Consider the following 17,122-nt stretch of genomic DNA (forward strand, 5'->3'; position numbering starts at 1 on the left):
CGAAATTACTGACTTCAATCAGGCAGATATATTAGTTCTTCAGAAGCTGTGTGGCGGATCTTAAGTATCAACATTCACGAAAGATATCCACCTGTGACTCATCTAGATGTTCATCTTGAAGGCGGTCAACTTATATATTGCAACGCCGAAAATGTTACAGAACGATTAGAGAACCCTAGACAAACAACTTTAGTAGCATTCTTTCGACTTTGCCAAACTGATGATTTTGCAAAATCTCTTTTGTATGAGGAAGTTCCATCGTATTATACCTACAATAAGCAACGAGGTGTCTTTAATCGGAGACGCCGTGGCAGGCCTGTAGGTGGCGAGTCAGGTATTTTCAAAGAACATGTTCTTGGTAGAGTGTGTACCGTTCATCCTATTAACGCTGAGTGTTTCTATTTGCGATTATTATTACACACAGTGCGAGGACCAACCTCATTTATAGATTTTAGAAAAGCTTGTCAAGCGCGTCATTTGCTTGAAAATGATCAGCATTGGGATGACGCTTTAGCAGAATCCTGTATTAGTGATAATCCACGACGGTTATCCATTTATTTGTAACATTACTAACATTTTGTAATTTGTCAGATGCTATACAATTATGGGAAAAATATAAAGAAAAACTTGCAGAAGACTTTCTTAGGAATATATCTCACAATGATGAAGGCACAACTAATGATAATGTCCGTGATCTTGCTATAAATCAGTGTTTATTGGCTCTTCAGGATGACTTAACAGCAGTAGGCGGTAAATTACTATATGAATATGGTTTGCCAACACCAACCTCAGTCGGAGAGGTTACTAAAAGGGAATATTCCGCAGAGATTGGTTACAACCCAATCGAACTGCGGACGACATTAGAAAGCGGTTTCCCAATGATGACTGCAGAACAACGTTCAGACTATGATCGCGTGTGCGAGAGTGTTCAAAATAATTTGGGGACAATATGGTTACTAATTAATATTAGCTTCCGTTTGAAAAGGAACGGATCTCGCGTGTGCGAGAGTGTTCAAAATAATTTGGGAACACTCTCGCACACGCGATCATAGTAATAACAAAATAATTTGGGAACAATATGGTTTTCAGATGCACCTGGAGGAACTGGGAAAACCTTTTTGACTAAATTAATATTAGCTTCCGTTCGAAACCAGGGTAAAATTGCTCTTGCCGTGGCTTCATCAGGGATAGCTGCAACATTGCTACCAGGAGGTAAAACTGCTCACACTATGTTTAAAATACCAATTGATTTAGATCGCACGGAAAGTCCAACCTGTAGTATTTCAAGAAATAGCGACAAAGCTAAGGTATTACGCGAGTGTAATTTAATCATATGGGATGAGTGTACGATGGCCCATCGAAAAGGAGTAGAATGGTGAACATGAACAAGAAGCCACTAATTACCTACCCGATAGAATTCTTAAATTCTTTAAATATGCCCGGACTTCCTTCTCATGAAAGGACATGGCCGGAAATTGTATGAACCTGTGCCCCAGCATGTACACGAATAAAATCTACATCAATTAATAGTAAACATCGTCAGAAACAAGAATAAAAAAGATTTATTTTGCTCAGCAGTCGCTGACAAAAGTTATGAAGGTTTAAAGTTAAGTAAGGTTAGGTTAGGATGGTTAAAGCACTTTTATGTTCCTGGTATATAAATATTTAATCTAGACCTTTAATATTCATAATACAATCACTTGAACACTGAGAGCAGCATTATTTTTTAATTTGAGTAAATCTAATTGATTGGAAGTTAGAACAATATTATTCTACTGATAACATTTTGGATTAGACAGCAAATAAAAGAAATTAAATTGTTGAAACATTTAATATTAATAAAACATTATAAAACGCGGCTGGTGAAAAGACAGCTTCTTGGTATCTCGTCCATACCAAGTACCAAAGAATGGTCATAATGTGAGCACAACATCCAACAGTGCGGTTGCCAGATACACAATTACACCAATAACTTAAGATACCATTTCTAGGTTGGTCTTCAAATGAGGGAAGCTCGTCATATAAAAAATACGTGTAATATTCACGCCTGGACGTATGTCTCGATTTAATTCGTCCTTTTAATAGAAGAGGATGATTTCCTTCAATTTCAAGTGCTGCGAAAGTATTTGTTAAACTTGAGTTCTCCAATAATAACTCCCATTCATTAGAATGCGCATAAAGCTTATTATAAAACAGCAAGGCTGATTTAATTAAGGTAGGCACTAAATAACCTGCACTTTGCTGACCATCAAATATGCATCGCCTAGATGTATTAGCACAACATCTATAATTAGGTAGGGCAATTGATGAAACATCTTGACCTGGGCCAAGATGAAGTTGTGGGGCAAGTGGTGGAGGAATTGGTATTTGGATATTTTGATCAGGTTGGTGATCTTCTAAGGCGTCAAAACGGTTGGAATCAGTAATAATTCTTCGGCTCACTTCTCTGTTAGCTCTCATGTAATAACCATGACATAAAAAGTTGGCTGCTCTAATCTGAAAAAAAAAAGATGAAGCTAATACCACTCACACTTGACAACCAATAGCTTAACTTTCTATATTTGTAAACTTAAATGTATGTACATAACAATATTATTATTTTATTGCCAACATCAAAGCAAGACACATATTACAAAATAAAATACCCCATCTCATCTCTGTCAATCAAACAGATACTCATACAGTTTTTACCAATATATAGAGTGATTAATGTGGAAGTTGAAAGTATATAATACATCCATATTATAGCATAGAAATACAGAGTTCCAAAGATTTGTAAAATCCATGTGGAGGCAGAGTAAATCACTAGTTATCTAAATAAGGCAAGTAAAGACTTGTCCTAACTGATTCTTACTTGAAAATATTCCTCATTAATAATAATTAATATAAAATCAGCATTAAATATTACTTTATAGTAACTATATTGACTCGCCTGTTACATTTTAAATTAGAACTTCAAATAAGTTTAAATTATTTTATGTGATTGACTACTACACTATTAAAACTGTAACAATTATTCACATGTAGATATTTAAAAACGTACTACTTACATGTCATCATGTAAGAACTGCCACAGTGATACAACTGAGGCGCGAGGGCTTCCCTCCAGAATTTCGTGTCTTTTGGCATGTGTAACAGATTCACCACAGCCATAAATTGATATGACCGAGTTGTCTTTCCCTGGAATTCGTTGCAAGACATCTTGATATCTTGTCATAACACGCACCACAGACATGGCTATGAGATGATAACTGTGAAGGTAAAATAAGTATCTTTATTAGTCTTGAGATTATAGATAGGTATTTAAATAATATGAATTCTGTAGAAAAAAGATTTAATGATGCTACAACATACCTCGAATGTTAACCACTCCGATAAAAGAACAGTCATATCGGGAGGTAATGATGATAAAACATGTCTCCTGATACGTTCTCCGATTGTGATCCGGTTGTAAATGGTCCATTTTCCTTAAGTATACAGTACAGTACTAGTTAGTGGAGCACTCACGTGGGGCTACGACATATTATGAACGAAAAAACAAACCGGCCAGTTTATTGTTTACAAATTATGTGAGAATGTGATTTGACATTGACATTAGACGCTCGATATTCATCACTTCAATGTTGTCAGCACAAAAGTGACTATCTTTCTTTGTACGCGAACTTCGTTTTATTTACTTAATAATATTTAGGGTTTCATTTATTTAAGTCAATCAGAAAGCTTAAAAAAAATATATGTTATGTAAGTTATAATTAATTGTGAACATTTTACATTTTAAGCTCGATGTCTATAGTGACGGACTTTCCCTACTTTGTTCTTTGTGAATATTATATGGCAACATTAAGGGTACTTTTGAGTGGAGTACAAACGAAGAAAATCTTTTTATTGTATGTTTTTTTCTCCCGCTGCTACAGTAAATTGAGCTTTTTTTCAAAATTCCTTATTCGTTTTTTTATAATTATTGGTTTTATTTTGGTTCTTGTACACTCTGGGGCAGAATCCGGCCAAGTCCTTTGTTTAAAAATTGGCATTCCGATTATTCTACTCCGAAATTTAAGACCACCACAACTTTGCAATGGAACTCGACTGAAAGTAACCCAGTTGCAACAAAATATAATCAAGGCTCAAATTGTAACAGGTTGCGGTGAAGGAGAAACTGTCTATATCCCCAGAATACCCATTATACCAAATAATTCTACGTTCCAATTTAAAAGAACGCAATTCCCGGTATCGGCGTGTTATGCAATGACAACTAATAAAGCTCAAGGGCAGACTTTTCGTGTTGCCGGAGTAGATCTCGGTGTCAGTTGTTTCTCGCATGGTCGGTTATACGTTGCTCTTTCCCGGGTTAGCAGTTCTAGAAATCTTTATGTTTACGTGCCGGACGCAACAACTTCCAATATAGTTTAAGCCTCATGTAAACGTGATCTAAACAATATTACCAATACATTAACTTAATAACAGAAGGAGTCACACGCTAACAGATTCGCGGACACAGCTATCTTTTCTGCCGAAAGTCGCTATTACACGCGAACGAAGTCGCGGGCAAAAGCTAGTATAATAATAATATAATATATCGGGGGACAACTCACACACGGTTATCCCAAGCTAAGCAGAGCTTGTGTTATGGTAACCAGACAACTGATAAACTTACTTATATTTCTAAATACATACATATTATAGATAAATTACACCCAGACACAGAACAAATGATCGTGCTCATCACACAAACATTTGTTCAGGATGGGAATCGAACCCACGACCTTCGGTATAGCAGTCTTGTGGGAAGAAGTAAACATTGATATGCAAACATTAAACTTTTTGGAGGTTACGATTCTCTTACTCGCTGTTACTTATTGTAATCAAATCTTCAATGAATGAGCTATTAAAAAGGTATTTTATTTCATTTTCAGTTACCATATGATATGGCAAACTACGAGTACATGGAGTATCATGTGATGGGGTCAGTGTCGCAGATTCGCATGAAACCTGGGTGCGTTCCCTCAAACTTTGAATGCCAACCTGACAGAAGAAAACGAACATCCGACTCAAACGAATGGAAATATATTGCGAAAAATTAAAGAAGAGAAATCATTGCAGAAGCTGAGCAAGAATTACAAAATAAAACAACTACAACTTATTCTGTCGCAACAGAACAGCTAGAACTTGAAGACCCCACCCCCGGAACATCAGCCATGCAGGAAAGTACTACAAAAGATGCACCTAAGATGGTAAATAAATCCATTCAAGTGTATATAACAAATAAGTTCAGAAGTAAAGCTATTCAAACACTATTCAGACTTAATCATCGAAACCCTTTTGTCCTTCTGCTTCTACTTCACCATTTAAAATTACAAGTACCAAGCCATCCATATCCACCCTACAAAAATGTTCCAAGAAAATAGGATTCCAGGCAGATTCTGATAGTGATATTTCATACACACCATCTGTAGCACAAAGTGAATCACTATCAGTGACATCGTTAAAAATTAAATCGTCCTCAGACTGCAGTGAATTAATTAAAGACGATAAGAAACAAGAGGCATCAAGAATCTTGGCATTACATTGCAGAAAATAAAAATGAACCCACGGTCTTACATTGGAATTCCTAACAGTTGTAACTATCTTATAGATTTAATTGAAAAAAAGTTAAATATTCTCACACACCATATAATAATGTACTTGAAAAAAAAATAATTAAATAGTAGTTTCAGAGAGCTTCCTGATGATTTTTCTACTGATCCGACATATGTCAGCAAGATATTTCTGAAAAATATACCACTAATAGCTAGTTTGATGCGACCTTTTCTTGTTGTCTTAGATAAAGATTCCATAAGAAAAAATTTGCGTATGGCCTTTAGGCATAAATATTACAATGTAACTTGTATTATAGACGGCTTAGAAATTGAGATAGAAAAGCCTTCAAAAGCAGTGAACCAGGCTCTCTCCTGGTCAGAATACAAAAAAGCCAATACGATATAGTATCTTGTGTCTTGTTCTCCTAATGGACTAGTCAGTTATATTTTTCCAGGATATGGAGGACGAATTACTAATACATTGTTGGTCGAATCTTGTGATTTTATAAAGTGTTTGCAACCAGGTATGTGTGTGATGGCTGACAGAGGTTTTAAACATGTAGAACAATATTTAAGAAAACAGGGAGTACGACCTCCAAATGTTGCAACTGGAACAAAGCTATCAAAATATAAGGCAAGGGAAACAAAACAAATTGCAAGCTTAAAGATTCATGTGGACAGACTACAGAGTGATTAGACGCTTACGTGAATTCTGTATGTTAAAGCCGCATGCATGTGTAAGTGTTAATTTAGTCAAATTGCTAGATGATGTTATAACCATTGCCTGTGGATTGATTAACTTACAAGATTCTTTGATCAAATAAATATACATGTTTGTTTGATCAAAGAATCTTGTAAGATCAAAACAGTCAGCTTGATCAAGAATATATGTCAGTTCAGTTTCAGAATAATGTTAGATTCGGTTTCTGAAATCCTGTTTGACTGTACAATTTTGAGTGCAAGTTATTGTATTATGCAGATAATTAAACACAGAATCAGTATTATTTCGAAGTTCATTGTTACTTTTCTTAAACTCGTTTGTTTAATATGTTACAATGTTGATATAAGTGAAATTAAATGAATATTTATATAGTGTTGTAAATTAGTATATAATGTGTGAAGATCATCTGAGGTTTATCCAACAATAAAAACATTTTAACATAAACTGGTTTTTTATTTATAACATTACACTTTTATATAACTAAATATACATTATCCTTCCACAAAGGGACTATTGCCTTAAAAAAATCTGATCCATATTTTTCATCATACATAATTTCCATTATTTCTACTCTCTTATTGGCACTGTAGTTGCAGTCAGCTACACAGTAGCCGTTTTTATGTCCTGTTAGTAACATTTGAAGTTGCATTTGCACATAAAACTTTTGGGTTGGCTTCCCATTCTTTACGTATGCGTTAACTGTTTTTTGACTCATAGGACACTTAATTTCTATTATACTATTTTCGCAGATCCCATCAGGTGAACCCGCTAGCATGGGATAATTTTAAGATAAGAATAACCCACATTTTCTAATTTTCTTTTCCGGGTTGTCACTTACAGTTTTCTTCACTTCATCCTCCAAAATTCTACCACGTTTCATAGCTGTTGTGTCTGGAATTTTTCCACCCATTATTACTGCCATCAGAGTGCCGTCACTGGTTTTATACCTACTGAATTAATATGCTCTTGAAGTGGTTACTCTGCCATACCTTAATTCATACCAAAGCTTACTTTTATGTTCCTCCCTTGTTTCTTCTTCTACATTGAGTCTGAGAGATGTCAGCATCAGAAAATATCACACTATCCAAAAATTTATCACAACAGTTTTCTTTATATTTCAACACTAAATTGTCCATTGATAGACTTAGAAGTCTATAAAAAACATAGTCCCTTTGGTATTTCATTAATTCGCAGTCGCAGTTAACCTTCTTCTCTTCCCTTCTTCTGCAAACTTTTCGAATACTTCGGTATCAGATGGTAAGCTAGGGCTACCCTTAGATAATTCCTTAGTAGTTATGTATTTAAGGGTACTCCCAACTCTAGAAAGTTTGGATTTCCCCGAATAGCATTCCATGGATGTACAAGATGGATCTTCACTTCTGCGACGAACCCACATTAAGAATGCCATGGCATGTTTGCAGCCTCCTTGAGAAGCCACACAATCATGAGATTCTACTGACTTAACTGTTTCTTCTTGTTCGTCGACTACCAAAGACACTCTATACAACTTGGCATGCACTTTATGTTCTGGGCAGATTTCAGCTTTTATTGTTCACAAATTTCCTTCACGTTTGACCTGAACATAGCTTACAGCATCATCACCATAAGATGCCTTAGCAGACCTGAAATAATTAAAGCAATGGTAAATATTTAATTGCAAAAATAAATATTTAACATAAACATAACCTCAATTTGTAATATTGAATGTTATACTGAAATAGGTACAATAGCTATGCTTTCAACAAATTATTTTTATGGTTTAAATAATTAATTAACTTTTTAATACACAATACTTACATGGAAGTTTTAACATTTCTAAATTCTGCTGAACAGAAGTCTTTACACAAAAGTAATTGAAGTTAATAACAAAACAATAACGGCGTATTTAATTAAAAAAGCGAGCGAGTGTGTATTACGGTAAGTAATTCAAATGTAAGAAAGCTAACGTGACGTCATGCGCTCTGATTGGCGTTCAACATTTCATGGCGGATTGCCGTATTTAGCGATTTTATCTTATTGATTTTATATTCATCTTGCTTTTAATTATGAAAAGAATTTTAGAGTTTTAGAATTAGGAATTTTGTAATAGTATACACACAAATTATTTCAATGAAATTTACTTGTTGTCATTATTTGGTGCAAAAATGCGAAGAAGTTCATTATGCAATTCAGGCGCATCGGTCTGTTCATGGATAATCTTATACAATACGGTGATGATTTGTTGCATTATACGTCTAACTTGCAAATAATTATAACCTAATCATCCTAGTAAGAATAAGGTCGGGTACAAGAATGGGTAATAACCATAAATCCGTTTGTAAAGGTATCGTAGAAATGCCTTCTGTACTTTCTCAATTAACAATATGTAACTACTTTCACAGGGATTCCAGACAGCAGCACTTGATTCAAGTTTACTGCGTACAAGAGTATTGTACAATAACTTAGTTACGTGCTGACTATGGAACTCACGCGTGTTGCGAAGCACAAATCCAAGCCTACGAAAAGCCTGTTTTGCGACTAATGTCATGTGATCGTGAAATGTTAACTTATGGTCGAATGTGACGCCTAAATATTTAATAGTTATGGTTCTTTCTATGATCGTGTTACCTAATTTGTAATCAGCGTAAATTGGACGTCGTATTCGAGCAAAGGTCACATGACACTTATTGATATTGAACTCCATTTTATTGTCCAAGCCCCACTTACAAATCGCATCGATGTCTTCTTGAATAGCTAAACAATCAGTTTCAGATTTTATTTCACGATATATTTTTAAATCGTCTGCATACAAAAGACATTTACTGTGCTCGAGAACTGAAGGAAGGTCATTGATCATAAGTAAGAAGAGCAGAGGTCTGAGAACCGATCCCTGACTCACTCCGGATCGTGTGTGATATGACTTAGAGTCGTAAATACCTCGTCTCACAAATTTTTGATGATCACAGAGGTAGTCAGCAAAGAACCTGACAAGTTTTGGAGAGAATCCTATGTTGCTAAGTTTGGACAATAAAATGTCATTATTGACTCTATCGAACGCCTTTTTGTAGTCTAAATACAATACGTCAACTTGGGAATGATTATCAAGTTAAGAGGATATGTAGTCGACTAGACTGAGTAAATTTGTGTCTACTGATTATTTGGTTCTAACACCATGCTGCTCAGGAGACAGGTTAGCCTCAACTTGTTTGTAAATTAATTTATGTAGAATGTTTTCAAAGATTTTTGCTGGGGTGGCAAATATTCGTCGTATTCCTCGGAGCTCGTTGCTAAGCTATACCCGCATAAGTGATTCGATCACAGGTTAAGCTATGCTTGACGCGGTTGGTGCGTAGATGGGTGACCATCTTTGTCATAACGAGTTCCCCCGTGCTTCGGAAGGCACGCTAAATTGTGGGTCCCGGCTGTTATTCCTACATCTTTGACAGTCGTTACAGGTAGTCAGAAGCTTGAAAAAGTCTGACAGCCAGTCTAACCAAGGGGTAGTTGCCCAGGTAACTGGGTTAAGGAGGTCAGATGGGCAGTCGCTCCTTGTAAAACACTGGTACTCAGATGAAACCGGTTGGACTGGTAGCCGACCCCAACATAGTTGGGAAAAGGCTAGGCCAATGAATGAGGTATGTATTCCTCGACATTGGTTTTATCACCGCTTTTTGGTATGGGAGTTATTCTAGAAAGTTTCCATTGTTGAGGATATGTTCTAGTCTCTATAGAAAGGTTGAAAATGTGGCATAAAGGGTTAGTAAACACTTTTTCCAAACATTTGATTAAAAACGGAGGTAAGTTGTGGGGCCCTGTTGCGAGCCAGTGGACTGTATTGTGTTGTTGGTCCAATGGGTGTGGACCGGGCACTGGCGGGATACGAAGAAGCAGGGGTTCAACGCAGTAAAAGAAAACGTGCAGTACTTACACAGTTCTTTATTCTCCCCAGTATTCCTCGGCTTCCTAGTCTTCCTAGTCTTCCAAGTTCCTTTCCGGATGCTCACTGGATGTGGAATGCCAAACCGCCGGGAGGGTCCTCTATTTATAGTGACTGCCGACCAATCACGGGACGCGTATATGGCGCCAGCCAATCATGGCGTGCCGCGTTCCCGCGCTGGCCGGCAAGAAACCCTTCCAGAGGCTCATCCCGGCAGTTAAGCGTCCCTTACAAATGTTCTAGACCTTTTTACCCTATTTAACCCTATCCTTATACCTTTATTTACATAAAAATATGTCTTAAAATAAAGATAATTGCGAAAACCCGCACCTTAATCAGAAAAGTGAATTTTATGTAGGTACTTTTAAAACTAATCTACGTGTGTCGCCACCTACCGAGAGTTAGTTACAAGAAATCTATATAATTGCGGATACTTATGAAACATTTTCTATCAATAATTGTTTCTAAATAAAATCTTTTTCTAGGTTTTTAAGGGTTAAATAGTATAGGGACAATACTTAGGTAACTAAATCTTAGTTCTTAACCATAGCCTAAGTCCCTAGCACTCAATACAACATCACATAGTCTTGAACATTTGCAAACAAACCTTATTTTAAATCATAACATAAACAATGTTTCAAATCTATACCTACGTGCTACTATAACGGATTGCAAACGTAAACAAACTCATTAACTTTAAGAAACTTAAAACGTTAGTCAAACAAAAACTATACATACTTAATTTAGGTGTACGTAGTTGTCATCGTCGCTAACAGGCCCAATAGAGCTGTATGGTTTAAATTTTTTGATACTCAGTATAACTTCTTTTGGGGTAATATCTGAAATATTGACGAGTTAATTATTGTAAGCAGAATCAAGGTTATTGAGCGACTCCATATTTAAGTTGGGTATTTCATCTGGGAAGATGCTAGAGAAAAACGCGGCAAAAGCATCAGCTGCAGCAATCCCGGCCATCATTTCTCCCTTATACGTAACGTTAGGGTTAAATCCACCTTTAGATCGAAGGTTCGAAATATGCTTCCAAAATTCATGAGGGTTGGTTTTGATATTACCTTCAACTTTTTGCAAATATGCCCGATGTGCCGCTGTGACTTTCAGTTTTAAGGAGGCTCTAAAGTTGGAAAATGCTTCATAATCATTAGGTGAGTTCGTTTTTTCCAAATGTTATGAAGTTTTTGTTTACGTCTTATATTCGTATTGTATCATAAGTAAACCAAACTGGGTATCTTCTATTTCTATCCCTACTTCGTAGTTTTTTAGGTGTACATGTATCAAATGTTTTATATAGTATGTTATAGAAGGGATTAGTAGCAGCATGTACATCATTGGACTTAAGAATACAGTCCCAAGATACATCAGATAATAGAGCAAAAAGTTCTTCAAAGTTGCACTTACGAAAGTTCCAATCACGGTCGCAGTTGATGTTACTTGGTTCTGACAAATCTGAACTACGTAGGTTTTGTAGTTGCACATTTATATCTAAGGCAGGTTGGTACGCGTCAGGAGGTACTAACCCTTCAGTTTCAGAAACATCAAAACAGGTAATTCTATCATCTTCCTGAACCAAGACCACATCTAGCACACCACATCTAGCACACCACCAAACTCATTCACTACTTCATTTCTTTCAGACATATTACAGAAGTACAAAAAATAACAATAATAATTTCTTACATTTACAGAAGCGCTATTTAAATTAAGATCACCCAAAATAATGACACTGCCTTTTAAATTTTGAATAAAACTTTCAACTTTTATAAACCAACACATGAGTTGCACTAGGTTTAATGTAGACAACACAAACATAAAAGTTACAACCACCATACGAGAAGCTGGCCCAGAGTCTTCTCCTTGCTCTGTTTCCAAGTCATCACGCCTTTTCAGCACAATTGGGGCCCGAGCAGCGAGCAGCACTCCTCCACATGGTGTTTTACGATCAAGCCGTATTAAGTTCCAATTTTCACAGGTAAGTTCAGAATCAGATATGGAATCATCTAAGAAAGTTTCAGTTGCTGCTATAAGGTTATTGTGGATTATAGACATAATGTTACGCCAAATATTCAATTTAGTCTTGAGGCCTCGAACATCCTGACTAATAATATAGATTTCAGTGGACTTACTTATACGTCGAATCTCGAAAGGTCTGAGGCTGAGGCAGGATGCCTTGTTTAGTTTTTGAAGAATTCCTCTTATAATTGAACCAAGATTTTAGACCAACGCGTGTATGCGTTGAGGGGCCACACATCTACAGACAAGCATTTCTCATAACATTCCAAGGGCACTCCGATTTTGTAGGACTTATAATTTCCTTTAGGTTTTAATTCTTCAACTGAGCACGAAATTCTTGGTCGTAACTGGTTCAGGTATATGCGAATTTCGACAGCACTAGATTCCATATTCCAGAAGTGGATATTATTATGAGCTTCTACTGCTTTCAAGCATGTAGCTTCAGGTTTGGCCGCGCCTCGCAGGAAGTAAGTCTGACGACGTTTTCTTTTCACTTCAATCCATTGTTCTGTATTAGAATCTTTAGTAGGCACACACACAGTGGCGTGCACAGAGATTTTAGTCAGGGTAGGCAAAAAGAAACGGCCAAGTGCGATTCTGATTCGCGACTCTCACTGTTGGTACAAAATGTAAAAAAGGTTACCCATCAAATTCACGACCGTAACAAATGATGCTTAACCTCGATTTCTCGGTGATCTTTGAAACTGTTTACTCTCTAAATAACTATCAACGTTCATGCCTACAGCCGAAAGACAGACGGACAGAAGGCCAGCCGGATTTAAAATGTTGTGCGGTAAACTTTGTACTTACCTACCTAGTGTACCTAGCCAACGTATTTGAATATTAAACTTTTACGGCTATCTTTTCGTCAGATCATTTATCATTGAATCGCAGGTAGTCAATAACGTATACATTTCTTTAAACGTTTTTCTATTGACATCATACCTATCGTAATATTGTAACCACGTACGTAAACACAAAAATAACCTTTTCGTTGAAGTAGGTACCATGCGGGAATCTTACCAATAAATCGTGTCAAAGGTACTAAATAGATATTTTTCTGTATTTTTTTGTAAATAAGTTTAGATAAGTGAAGTAAATCTAAGTATAGTTTAAAATAAATGGATAGGGAAACAGAACAAGCGATTTCTCTGTATCTACGAGCAATTCGTTAGACTCAAATCATTATGTTTTCTACGTATTGTTTTGAACGATTGACTCACTTTTCTTAATTTATTAGATGTCGTGCGTAGTTTTATCTATTTCAAACACTTGTTTTATCACAGAAAAATAGTTTTAAAATCGCAATTTTTGTGTTATGAGCACACGCCGTTTGAAAGTTCACAATTATTAATCAATTTTTCGACTTATATCAAATAACTTAAAAACCAACGACCCAGAAAACGAATTATGACAAATGAAAACAAAAATGCATCGAAAAATATTGTTAAAGTACCTACGTCACTGAGACATCGAGTTGAAGTGTCTTTCCAACGGGAAAACGGTGCCAGCGGCGGCGCACTTCGGCAAAAAAGTGTACTAATTTTGAAATATTGATAATCCTCCCTTGATAGATTATGTTACAATGTGTAATAGATAGATGGCGCTGATACATGTTTTACGAATATTGTTTATTTTATGGATAGTAATTATGTACCTATAATATCTGAATTTCTCAGGGTAGGCAGTGTCTTTTTGTCTCTATGGACTGCACGCCACTGCACACACAGGGTGTCAGGTGGGTTGACTTTGACGGCCGTTACTTCGTTATTGAGTTGACTAGTTACATTGGCCATGTTGGGGTTGAACCCAACCTAGAAGTGTTATGTTATGATAGGTTTGTTGATGTGGAATGAGTAAACAACTTGTTCCCTTGATGGATTTATTGCTACTAAATTATAATTAAATTACAGAGTTATTTTGTTATGTTATAAAAATGCACACCTAAACTGTACTAATACATAAGTGTGCGTCATACTGCACTAAATCACTACGCCAAAGGTCAGCGTAACCTACAGCGTAGCTACATATTGCCCACTCACAAATGTAACAGTTTAACAAGAAATGTTATGGTAAACTATAATATAATGTAAAGAAAGGTATATAATTCAACTTTATAAAGTGTAAAGAACGATTATAATTTAAGCCTTAAACTATTAAATTACAATGCCTACTTGGTGACGTTGCTTTATTCAGTGTGCGTGTACTCGATAAGTGCGCTTCACTGTTGTCGCTGTTGTCTGTGACGTCAAATGCAGGGTTTTCCACAATGCTGGCAGTTGACCTTGTTGTCTGGGTGCTGGATTGGGAACAGTTGGTGTTTGAGATTTTTGTTGAATATTGCGATGTTTGTACAATCGGTGGTAAACATAGCAAAACTGCTGCTGCCAATGTATATATGACCACATATTGGTGAACATCGTGGTATGTTGCTCGATCTGATAGATTGGTTTCTGGTGTCGCTGCTTTCAACTGTTCAATTTGTTTACCCAGATCTTGCAGTAATGTGCTTTGTTCCTTCATCTCATTTTCGGGTTCTTGTTTCAACTCCGGTACCGACAAATTGATGATCTCATTGATTGGCGGGATTTCTAAGGTGACTTCTTCGACTTGGGTATGAATTGTGTCTGTTGATAGCCTTTGGGAATGCACCGTGAATGTTTCACTATTGATAGTGCAGTCGATACCGAGTGTCATTACCCCTGCGTTGATTAGTGTTTCAGTAGTAACTTGATTCCCGCATATGACGCGTATTTTGCAAGCGTCGCAGCAAAAGTACAAGTAACTATTTATTTTGTTAAGTTCCCACCAGATGTTGCGACATCCTTCGTGGTTTGTTTTGCAGTTAAGCGAGCCTTTGTTCCTCTTGCAAAGACTTTCGTCGGACTTCATGTGGTATTCTGGTGTTCTTATGGGGCACAACAGAGTCGTGCTGTCGTAGTGTGTGCATTGATGTAGGTCAGTAACCGTCATAGGAAGGTAGGAATTCTTATGTATGTTGATTGCCACTATTTCCGCTAGCGGCAGTAGGGTGACCATGTCGACACCTTTCTTTTTTGGGATGGGTATGAGGTTGTAAACTTCGAAGGTTTCTCTGCTAATTAACGGCATTCGTATCTCAATGATGAGGTATCTTTGTAACATTCTTGCCCTCACTTGTAAGAGATGATACAAGCGGAAAAAATCTTCTTGAATGTTGGTGATGGGTAGTGCCACATCCTGCGATAACTGACCTGATATGATATTTAATTCATCCCGTAACTGTTCTGGCACGATGAGGTGCAAGTTCATCTTGCCATTGTAAATATTTGTTACGGTATCCAGCAAGATCTCTTGAACGTTTCGTAGATGTTCTATAAAGCTGTTTGCAGAGATAGGGGACATCACAAACTCGATTGCTAATTCTTGAGACTCAATCTCATGCTGAAGGTTGTTTGTAAGCCGTTCTAAGTTGAGCAGATGTTGATGGAATAATTTGTATTGTTTTTCTATTGTTTCCTCTGATCTCCTTAGTACATTATATTCAGCTTCGATTACAGATGTCTGATTTTTTGATAATAGAGCCAGATGTTTCTTGTTTTCCTTGATGAGTTCAATATCCCGTTGGTATTGTTCGGCGAATTGGTCATCCAGTACTCTGAATAGGGACCGGGCAATTGAACCGACACCGTCGATAAGGCCTTAGATTGCCTCGACCTTGCGGATTCAGCAACAAACGATTGTAGTGTTCGAGTTCTGCGAACGCGTGACGTTGTTGTAATGCAATTACTTCACATTGTGTCTTCTGTTTTAACTTTGAGCAAATGCTTTCTAGATGATCATTGAATTTTGTGAATACTTCTATACCATGCCAGTAGGGTTTGACGTCGTAGTAGACAATAATCTTCCGCTCGTCGCGAATTAGTTTCATGTCGTTTGTTTTATCGAAATACAGGCCCTGTTGTAATTCGATAAAGTTTGTTTTGTTTGTTGTCGCAGTTACTGGACTCAGTAGGTATAGTAAGGCCATCACTAATCCGATAGAATTTCATTTGCGTTTTAGCTTGCTATTTGATGCCATTTTGCCGTGTTTACGTAAATGACTCATGTTCATTTCAAAACTATTTTGTTGTGTCTGTTTTACAATTTCCTTAGTGGCAGTATTTAGTTCTTGCAGAGTAAGGAAATTTGGTAGTCGCTGATTTTTCGAGTCCAATGTTCCAAGTGTTAGGTTCAATGCTCTGTGTATCCATGCGACTACTCGAATGACACGATTAATAGAGCTATGTTTATGTAATAATTGTGCGATAATGTTGGATGTTTATGTTTTGATTTGTGCGGCATTTACTTGTTTCGTTGCCGTTGGTTTTTCCTCTGGATCTGAAGTGTAGGTCCTCCACCAATTTTGTCACTTCAAACGATGACAGCCACATAGGACCTTGCCACCACAGATTGCTTTCCTTCAATTGATCGGCGTACTGACCCCGGCTGGCACCGTCAGCGGGGTTTTCGCTTGATTTGACGTAATCCCAACACGAGCGGGGTATTACAGTGTTGATCTTTTGGACTCGATTCTCTACGTATTATTTCCATCGTGCTGGGTCACCTTGTATCCAACCCAGGACCACCATCGAATCAGTCCAGCCGTAGACTCGAAGATCATGTTGATGTAAGGATTCCTTAACCTTTTGAATTAATTTAGACAGTAGATGTGCTCCGTTTAGCTCAAGTCTAGGCAATGTTGTTATTTTTCTGTGTGGTACAATTTTTGATTTTGCAGCGACAAGTGTGACGTCTGTTGACGGGTAAATGGGGCGTAAATAACACAAGCATAGGCATCCAGGGAAGCATCACTGAAGCCGTGTAGCTCTATGGTTTGTTTCCCGTCACATCTGAGCTATC

General features: G+C 36.9%; 1 protein-coding gene across 1 annotated transcript; it reads right to left on the reverse strand.

The window, feature by feature from the left end:
• Window positions 1–14,489: 14,489 nt before the first annotated feature.
• LOC113506876 lies at window positions 14,490–16,883 on the reverse strand. Its single transcript, XM_026889712.1, has 3 exons — window positions 16,801–16,883; window positions 14,645–15,878; window positions 14,490–14,540 (listed from the first exon to the last, which is right to left on the reverse strand). The coding sequence occupies exons 1-3, from the start codon at window positions 16,881–16,883 to the stop codon at window positions 14,490–14,492; spliced, it is 1,368 nt and encodes a 455-aa protein (XP_026745513.1).
• Window positions 16,884–17,122: the final 239 nt, after the last annotated feature.

Source organism: Trichoplusia ni (assembly GCF_003590095.1).
Source record: "Trichoplusia ni isolate ovarian cell line Hi5 chromosome 28 unlocalized genomic scaffold, tn1 tig00004217_group27, whole genome shotgun sequence".
In the NCBI taxonomy this organism is placed as follows: domain Eukaryota; kingdom Metazoa; phylum Arthropoda; class Insecta; order Lepidoptera; family Noctuidae; genus Trichoplusia; species Trichoplusia ni.